General features: G+C 35.0%; 1 protein-coding gene across 2 annotated transcripts in view; it reads left to right on the top strand.

The window, feature by feature from the left end:
* Nucleotides 8982-10724, top strand: part of LOC104793341 — an 8726-nt gene continuing 6983 nt past the window's right edge. The window contains exon 1 of one of the 2 annotated variants that reach the window (XM_010519697.2): nucleotides 8982-10451. In XM_010519697.2, the coding sequence (XP_010517999.1) occupies nucleotides 9066-10451 (1386 nt within the window). In that variant the 5' untranslated portion in view covers nucleotides 8982-9065. Of the gene's footprint in view, nucleotides 10719-10724 lie in introns of those variants that run through there. The other variant, XM_010519689.2, reaches the window with a different exon arrangement.

The raw sequence follows: 10724 nt of genomic DNA, 5'->3' as shown, positions 1-10724 counted from the left end.
GCTGGCTCTGTTTACATATATAGAAAGTTGAGAGTGATGACCAAACGAATTAATTATTCTCTCTCCTTGTTGTATTTTAAATAGCATTTTATAATTACTGGTCAGAAATCAGAAGTGAAGAAAAATATCAGAAAACAGTTTTAAATCCGAGAAAGTATATAATTGACACTTGAAACTTCAGCTGTAGCACTAGGTATACTTCGTCTGCATTATATTTCAGGACTCGAGTACTCAACATATATCAGAAATCAAGTGTTTTGTTTTATTTTTTTCTGATAATTATTCTTTTTTAGGAGACATATAAACGTTGACAATCCTCAATTCCTTAATATTTAGATATATACATTAATGTATAATTTAGGATTATCAAATGAAAGTTGAAGCCACACCCTATTTTTTGTCGTATCTCTTTGAGTTATTACTAAAGAAACAGTGTATTTAGATAATGCTATATTTATGGAGTATCTACCCACATTCATGAGTAATAAATAGGAGTGACGAAACAATCAACTACCTCATTTTACTGCCGTCTGTCGTATACTTCTAACTATATATGTGCTTCAAATACCATAAACATGCCATTACAAGCTAACGTAGCCTTCTACGTACGTTTAAAAGAAAAAAAAAATATATTACCATCCATTACATATTCGTCCATCCTTGGGTAGTTTGGGTTTAAGCTTATTCAATATGATTTAGGATGTAATTTGTTTTAGTTTTTAAAAATCGGTTATTGTGGCCTTTGTACGGTGGATTTTGTTCTAAATTTAAAACACATACTAGAAATGATTCGAGTTTCATTAATTCACAAAATGTGATTTACAAATTGTTTATTTTCAAGCCTAAACTAATGTAATGGAACTAATAATAATTTGCTAAGTGTCAATAACTCAACGATAAGTATCTCAAACAAAACTTGTAAGTTATTGTTGGAGTAGCACAATAACCATAAAAAATATTCTAGTTTCCGTTACGAGATGTATGCGCTTAGACCCATAACTTTTTCGTTATTAAGAAAATAAAATAAATAGAACTAACAAAGAACTTATATTATAAACCGATAAAATCAATTCTAAAATACACTTTTTAACTAAGTTTCACATAACTAGGTCAAGATATAACCAGTCATACAAGATAGAAGATACTAGAATAAACAGTGCCATAAATTATGGTTGCGAAGAAGATATACTATTCAATGTACCTACAGACTCAGGTAGACCCAATATCTTTAATGGCGTTCCAAGATAGTCGGTTAAGATTGCTGGATGGGCAGATCTCGATGGTCATATAGGCAGTGTGAATGTGTGAATTGGTTGAGGGGGGAAATAATGGCTTTTGAGTTTTGAGGGAAATAATAGTTAACCGTTGTCGTAATTATAAAGAACGATCCAGCTCACACATGTGATCAACAATTAAAAAATTAATCAGGATGGTTATATAACTTAAAAGTGGTGAAATACATTAAACAATAACTACATTGTTTCAAATTCCAGTAAAATTGTCTTACCCTTTTTAATTGTTTCAAGTACAATTAACATTAAAAGACGTTTTACCCTTTTGTAGGCATTGAGACGTGTAGTTATTTCAGTCAGGTACAGAAAATAATTAAAATTACTTACCGGAAATAAAAGACTACTTACTGCTTCTTTTTTTGCTGCCAACAATGCTCAATTATGTTGAAAAAGACGTTGGGTGCATGATAGTGCTATCCAGGAAAATAGAAAAACAGCATAGTACAAGGTTAGCTAACATGTTAAGACTTTTAAATACAGGTTTAAGTCTCCTGAGTGCATGCTCATGCTATCCAGGAAAAATGGAGACTCCTAGACTCAACACAGCTTTCGATAACATTTATCGAAGATATTTAAATCTCCTTGAGCAGTTAGGTTGACGTTGATTGGTTTAAATGATTCTCTTATTGCAATGAGAATAGTATATTTATACATTTAATGATCTTCCTGCAGCAAAATACAAATACGTTTTATTTATCAACACTGTAGAGAACTGCCAAAAAGATTGTTTCTTACTCTTTTATTCTGACCAGTCTTAATTTGTATTGGAGCCTCTCCGGCAAAACCAAAAAAAAAATCAAAATACTAAAGCGATCTTAATAAAAATCCGACTAAAACAAACAACCCTCTCTTCAAATCTAAGACATTTCTTTTAAAAAAAATCTAAAAAAAATCTAAGACGTTTAAGGTTTTATAAATAATTTCATACTGCTTTAATTTTACAAGAAATAAGAGTTTAACTATTTTACTAAATCACTAAAAACAACTATCAACGCATACGTGCATGTTACTTATTATTACAAATTCTAGTGATTCATGCGATGCGAAGATGATAAAATTCGCTCAGTTTGCCTCATGCGGAAGACGGGATCCTACCACTGAATGGTTGAGAGTGGTGAAATTAGAAATGGTAACTTGTATAAAATCATTATTAGAAAGGTCAAGAGTGGTTAGAAAACTTAGTTGTTTGAAGCCTAAAAAGAGTACTATAGGAATTGAGCTGGCCACAGAGGCACCTGAAGCTACGATCTAGCTCGATCACATCCCCGAACTCGGCATCACATTTGACATCGTACCAATAACAACAGTCGCTTTTATTTGCCCATGACTCTGTCTTTGGAGTCTTGCTAACAAAACAATATGCCTCCAAAGTCTCAGACTCGTTCTTGAACTTGAGAATTGCATCCCTTTGATCAGGATTACACAAGGGTCTAGTAGAAACCATGAAAACGTTTAGAAAATAAAAAAAATTAAAAATGGTGAGAATAAGAGTAATAGGAATGACAAGCACTGTTTGGGTTCCAAGAGTGTTTCATTTCTCTTTTAAGTATTTATCTTACTTTCTTAAATATTAATAATGAAGAAGCATGAAATTGGAAATATTAATAATTTTATATCATGTCATTATTATATACAAAGTAAAAGATAGACTTGGGATCCAAATTATTGCACTACCATCACGAGAGCATGTAACTTTGTTATCATGACATAACCTGGAAAAAAAACATATGTTACGGGGTGAGACGTGAGTATCGAACACAAAAACTTTAGGAAAAGCCAAAAGGTATAAAGTTAACAATAATTGCAAGATGATCTACTTGCAGGAGGGAACACACACCATGACTTCTTATACTTAGGAACATTCTCGTCTATTGAGTAGTCAGTTACAGCAAATCCAGATCCTGCAGCACAACCACTAGAAAGAACCACATCATATGATTAAGGTCAGAAAATTAGGATCTCATAAGACGTGTAATTTAAAAAGTGATTAGTTTACCTGAACTGAACATAATTAACAGCATTCTGATCTCCAGCCAGAACATCCATCTCATGATTTGGCTGGTCTGAATCATCCTTATTGGTTTTACTCGCACTCCAAGTCTCCAAACCTGTAACCAAGGAAACATATTTTCGAACAAATGTGGATTTGCTCGATGACATGCAAATCTAAAAAGGAGACAAATATTTTTCAAATTTAGGTTGATACTGATTTCAAAACAACATAGGCTTTGAATGGGGAGTGTGAAAAAGAGTGGTTCTTCAGCCCAAGTGGTATCTCCACTTATGTATTCCCATTCAGCAACCGGAAAAGGAAAAAAATAAAAAAGAGAAGAGAACACATGTAGATAAGAAACTCTTATCTTTTAGTAAAAAAGGTAAATTGACAATTTTTATCCAGATATGGGAGTGTTAAGTGGTCCAATAGTACAAGTTGTTGTAAAAGAAAATAATAATACAAACTTCACATTTTGGCAATGACGAAGAGAATACAAATTTTTTTTCTTTTATATCTAATACTTCACATCTTTCTTCATCACAACAACAAAAAAGATCAAAAAAAAAATTCCAAACTTCCTCTAGTCAAGCTGTAAAAGTGTAAGGTATATATATTTTTTCTTTCAAACATATATACATTATATTATGTTATGATGTTTAAATTAAATTTATATTATGTTATGGTGTTTACTTAAATTAATAATTATGTTGATGTAGTTAGTTTTATTTATTAAATGAAAATTTTCTAGTTAATTGTAATGTTAAATGAAAAGTTTCATACCTTTATGCTTTTGACTAACCGGAAGATAAGTACTATGTGGTTGATTCTGGCTATCCAAATAAACAAGGTTTCTTGCTCCATATAGATCTTCAAGAAACATGGTTGTTCGGTACCATATGTCATTATTCGAGAATGCTCCGCCTCCTCAGAATAAGTAGGAATTTTTCAACCGCTGGCATGCATCTCTATGTTCTATTATTGAGAGGACATTTGGAGTGTGGAAGAAGAAATGGAGAATTCTTTGTGAATTTCCTAGATATAATATTGAAGTGCAAAAGAGAGTCGTCACACCTACAATGGGTCTACACAATTTTATCAGAATTCCAAATTTTGATAGATGATGATTTTGCTGAAACAATGGGGCCTTCACATATTGACAACATTAAACCGGAAAGTGATTTAAACGGAACAACAAATATAGCTAATGGTGATTTAATGGCGAATCTCAGAGAAAGAATTGCAGATACATTAAAGGCTAATAAACATCTTCTATATTAAATACTTGTTGAATGAATGTTTTAAATACATTTATTTTATGTATTCTGGTTTTAATTTTATTAATGTAATAAGTTTGGATCTGCGCTATAGCACAAACAAAAATAATTGTGTAGTAATTTAATTTAATTTCATTATTATTTTAAAAGTGCAATTATATTAATTATTTTAAAATATATATATTTTTATATCAGGTTTTTCTAAAATAAAAGATTAATTAGAATCTACTTATAAAAAATTAAATACTAACTTTAAAATTTAAATATATTATTTTAAATTTGTACAGTACTTTGAACCAATTTTACCATTCAAACATAAATTTTGAACCGCTTGATCCACTAGATCCACACTTGTTCCGCTAGATCCGCTAGATCCACTTTTTCCGCTTGATCCGCTATGCCTGATACACTATCTCCATTCGGAGCCTATAGAGGGATGTATCAAGAGGCCATAAATGCACGCTCAAGTCACCAACATATTTTATCAACATATTTTGATGCATAGCATCCTAACAACTAAAAAAGATTCAAGACATGCGAATAGAACACAAAAGACACGACAAAATACTATAAAAACACCACATATCAAATGATAAGAGTAAACTTTTTGGTGACTTATTCATCAGGATATGACAAAAATGTTATTTCATAATATCACTCTCAAACAATGGTAGGTTTAACTTTGATAATTGATTTTTTTCATTTTTCCCAATTGATTATAACCCTATTTAAGGGTAAATGAAATAATAATAAAAAAATGTGCATATGAAAGACAATATTAAATTATAGGAATAGTCTTTTATTGAATTTAAGACATGGTATTTAGTTGTTTATTATATGAATAATATCCTTTTAATACTTGTATTTTTACAATACATTTAAATAAAAATAAAATAATATATTTCATAATTTAGAAATAATTTACCAACAATATCTATAAAAAAACTCACCGAATAGTATTTTTCTTTTTAATCAAAGATTTTATTCTTTTTCTTTTTACTAACAATAGCTATAAAGAAAACTCATTGAATAGTTGTTTTATTACATGAATAGTGTTTTATTAAATTTAAGACATGGTATTTTGTATTGTATTATATATGAAATAATGTTATTTGATAATTATAATACATTTATTGTAACTATAAAACAACTTAATTTTAATAAAGATAAAATAACATAATGAAATATCGATCAATATCATCTTTCTCGTCTCTCCAGTGGAAGTCGTATAATCTTCCATGCAGTTTTGAAAGGTTTAATATCAGCCAGCTGAGTAACACCATCAGTGGCATAATAGATCTAGGTTTAATGTGTTAGGTTTTTGTATAAAGTATAGGTTTGTATTTATAGAAGTAGACTAATGGAGGCGATTTGGTGCAATGGAAAAACTTAAATACAATTAATAATAGTATAAAGATGCATCAATTGTAAATGTCAATCTCTTAAAATTAGGAAAAAATAAACTCAAAACATAGTCTTAATAAAAACGGGGAAAGTATAGATTAAAATCAAAATCCAAAAGAGTATAATCCTAACCACAACGCTGATTATGTTATTTCTTTTAATTTTTTTGTCAGTCTATAAAAAAAAACATGTTATTATAACTAAGATTTAAACAAGCCATTAACTTCACTTTTGTTTAATAATTAATACAATCGAAGTTCTCCCTCAAAACCCTAGATCTACAGCCGTTGCCGCCTAAGATCCGTTTGCCTCTCTGCCACCCGAGGCTTTCGCCGATGGTGTGAGAGGGCTCTGATCTTCTTCTTTGCTTTGTTTTCCAGTTGTAGTAGTACGGTGACTCGCTCTCTTCCTCTCCGGCCGTGCTGAGGAGTAGCCCAACTCTAGCCCAAAATCCTCAAAGCCGACGTTCTTGAGAACTTCCTCAATTTTCTGGTTTCATTCCGGCTAAGAAGCGAGACAACAAGGCATATGCGATGTGGCCAATCCGGAAATGCACCGTGAGGTGAAGATATGCTAATATGTGCTCCAATTTCTTATCTTTAGGAGATTAGCATTCTGGTTATTGCGTGGTTAGTTCGGAGAAGCCTCTGTTCATGCTGGTTTTGCTTCGCGTCTCTTGGTCGGGTCAGTCAGATTTATTGTCCGTTTTAGGCTTAGGACTGGAACAATGAAAGCCGGAGAAACCAAGCTTTTCTGATGATGCGCATTTGGGTGTTTATGCTATTGAGACAAGTTCAACACACCGATCATGAGGTTTTAATTGCTTGGAATTGATTTGTTCTTCAGTATAGGATTTGGTCTTCTCTGAGTTGGTAGTTGTTTTCGTGTCATAGGGTTAATTTAGGTGGTTTAATAGATGATTTCACTCCGAGTCGTTGTGTGTTTTCTATTTCATTGTGGTTAAAAAATGCAATGGTTCTCTGTTAAGTAGCGTGGGATCCGCCTAGTGATTCAGGGTGATACTAGATCGATCCATTACATTTGGTCCAAGTCTATAGAGGTGAATGTTATGTACCTTTGATTTGATTGTATTGCTTTGGATAATAAATAGTTGATGTTGAGCCAAAAAAACAAAAAAAAATTAAGATTTAACCCGTGATACTATTTTGTAGATTCTGTTCATACAAGACGTGGCTGTACTACAACTACAAGCGAGAAAACGTTAAATCTTGACCCTTGTCTTTCCTTGACCTCCTCCATGCAAAATAAGAGTGGTCGTGCTTCTTTTATTAGCCTAAAAATCCAAACGAGAAAACAAGTGTGTCAAATAATGAAGATATTATATAATCATTAATAAAATTCTATGCTAATTTTCAATTGCAATTTAAATGTCTCACAATAAATATTTTAATAGTAAGTTTATTGTTAGTTTATGTTCTATCTTTTTTTTTTCTTTTGTTAAAGTAAGTAATATCACTACTAATTACAACAATCATTACTGGGATTAAGAGAACAACACACATGACTCGGGGTATGAAGTATGAACCCATTGAGCTTACAAAACAGAGACAATATTAAGGAGGATAGAGACCTCTCATTAAATACATTGTTGGTAAATCCGTTGGTATACGTCTACAATCTTACCTACTACCATCCGAATTTTTGTTTGCCTATAGAAATATCATTGCTCCATTACTGATGAAGGGTCGTTGGGTTGTTAATTAAGTTTCAAGACATACATCTATATTGTTGGTAAGTTTGGTTAAAGTAGTTGTTTTCTATATGTTTTTGATAATTGACACTACTAAACGGAATATTAGTGATTGCCTATAGGCTATAGAATCAGTTGTCGATAATATTATAGAGATTCGAATCCGTCAGTTTAAACGTATATTCCTTGCTAAATATTAAATAACCAACGAAATACGTCAGTACTAAACGATCAATATATATAGTCCATCCGTATGGATTCGATTCGCTGTTCTCTAGACCCTACGAAAAAATTTCGGCAGTTTTCATGTATAGTATATTATAAAGGAAAATTTTTTAACACTGTCGTTTTCAATCAAATATATTTGTATCTATACTGAAGTAATCTATATCCAATCTTTTATGTGATCTAAAAATGAATGTACGTATTCGCGTTCTAATCCATGCACCACGTAGCTATACCACAAGTGAGAAAACGTTAAAACTCCACGTCCCCTTTCTTGACCTCCTCCATGCAAAATAAGAGTGGTCGTGGTTCTTTATAAGCCAAATATCCAAACAAGAAAACAAGAGGGAATCATTAATGAGGATATTGTAAAGCCACAAGTTTTTTTTAATATGATGCGATCCTCATAGAATCCGTGATGGCTTCGTTGAAGGGTCTACTTGATTAGTTTAGTCTACCTTCATGGTATCTCCTCCACCACATGATCTCTCTATAAAATTCTCCATCTCCGTCTCTCGCTAAAAGAATTTTATCGTCCTCTTCCCCCATTCTACTAAAACACACATTTTCATTAGAGAAATAATCTAAGTCCAAGAAAAATATAATGGACCCATGGTCGTGGATATGCGAGCTTCCAGAATCTCCCGAGTTCGTCGAGTCTGATTCTCACGCAGTGTTTCAGCTGGCAGGCGATTTGACACGTTCCATCAAACTTAGAGCCGAATGGGATTCTGGTTCTGAACCAGAATCTCTCTCTCTCACCTTCAAAGTCATAGTAGAGGGTTTTGACCGCCTTAAAACGTCGACCATATGGGTCTCCGACACATGTCTCTTGTCGTCGGAGAAACCGTTCCTCCCTTTGGTTCTCCAGCTTCTTCGAGAACTAATCTCCATTTCTCCGACCACACGTGATGGTGCGCGCACAAAGTCTGAGCTACTTGGGATCAAGCCAGGTCCGGTTAGCTGGGTCATGGACTCTCACTCCCCTGAGTCCTTCTCATCCGTATTTAACCTCATCCTTCTCGTGCGCCTCTTTTGGCTGTGTGTTTTCGACGCGCCTAGTGAAGTAGNCTCTCGCTAAAAGAATTTTATCGTCCTCTTCCCCCATTCTACTAAAACACACATTTTCATTAGAGAAATAATCTAAGTCCAAGAAAAATATAATGGACCCATGGTCGTGGATATGCGAGCTTCCAGAATCTCCCGAGTTCGTCGAGTCTGATTCTCACGCAGTGTTTCAGCTGGCAGGCGATTTGACACGTTCCATCAAACTTAGAGCCGAATGGGATTCTGGTTCTGAACCAGAATCTCTCTCTCTCACCTTCAAAGTCATAGTAGAGGGTTTTGACCGCCTTAAAACGTCGACCATATGGGTCTCCGACACATGTCTCTTGTCGTCGGAGAAACCGTTCCTCCCTTTGGTTCTCCAGCTTCTTCGAGAACTAATCTCCCATTCTCCAACCACACGTGATGGTGCGCGCACAAAGTCTGAGCTACTTGAGATCAAGCCAGGTCCGGTTAGCTGGGTCATGGACTCTCACTCCCCTGAGTCCTTCTCATCCGTATTTAACCTCATCCTCCTCGTGCGCCTCTTTTGGCTGTGTGTTTTCGACGCGCCTAGTGAAGTAGGCTCTTTCTTCTTCCAAAACTTACTAGGTCCACACGTGAACGCACTAACGTGTCAACAAGCACCTGTGTTACGAACGTTTCTGGTCTCCCTCGGTGTAGACGCCGAGCTGTGCATCGTACGTGCTGCTTCTTACGCCTTGTCCAAATGGATGATCTCCAAGGAGGTGGGACTTGGGAATCTCGGGTTGAAACAGTTCAGCAGCAGCCTCATGCCCTCACATCGTTCTTTGGGGTTTTCTTATGCAACAGAAGCTCATGGGCTTTGGATCTTGAAAGGCTATTTCCCAATCTTGTCAATGAACGTCACAAATAATAGCTCTAACCAGATTCAGAACAAGATCGTCAAGTTTCCCTTCGTAGAGCCCAAAGAAGCTGTCCTACGTTACGCTTTGTCGCACCAACAAGCTGAGATACTCGTACAGTTTGAATACTCTGTTAAGTTCCATGAGAACTACATTAAAGTGAACGCACGTGTGGACGACATACGCATCCACATGTCGAAGCTAGGGTTTCAGAACGGAGGAGTTGGCCTGGAGAATAAGATAGCAGATTGTTACTCGGAGGAGAGATATTTTCCGTCGCGGGTACGGGTCTGGCTCGGGCCAGAAATCGGGTCGTGTCACGTGTCTGGTCTAAGCCTAGGACGATCAACCAAGAATGAGGAGAGAGAAGTCGAGGTGACGAGGGTTCTAAAGGGAAACTTCGGAAAAGGGAAAGTGGCTCCGAGAGTGAAGGCAAGAGCAAGAATGTCAACAAAGAGGAAGGTTAAAGATTGGAAAATTGAGCAGGATAGCGAAGGAAACGCTGCTGTTTTCGACGCGGTGTTGTACGATAGGGAGAGTGGCCAAGAAGTGACAACGGTGAAGCCGAATCCGAACCAAGAGGGTTTAAAGAATGTGTTTACGAAGAGTGGAGGGATGGTGTTTGGAAGGGATGAGTATGGAGATGAAGTTGGCTGGAGAGTTGGGAGAGAGATGGAAGGAAGTGTGTTGAAATGGAGAATGGGTGGTAAAATTTGGCTAACTTATTGGCCAAACAAGTTAAACACTTCGTTTTATGAGACTCGATGTGTGGAGTGGTGTGATGAGGTTGATTTGCCTTTGCTTCCCACTTCTAATTAACTAGTGTCGCAAATAAGAGAAAAATATAGGTACATAAGCAATTTCGTGTCGGTCATAAATTGGTATATGTGT

The sequence above is a fragment of the Camelina sativa genome, chromosome 1 (assembly GCF_000633955.1).
Source record: "Camelina sativa cultivar DH55 chromosome 1, Cs, whole genome shotgun sequence".
Taxonomy (NCBI): Eukaryota; Viridiplantae; Streptophyta; class Magnoliopsida; order Brassicales; family Brassicaceae; genus Camelina; species Camelina sativa.
This window is presented reverse-complemented; position numbering and strand designations above follow the sequence as displayed.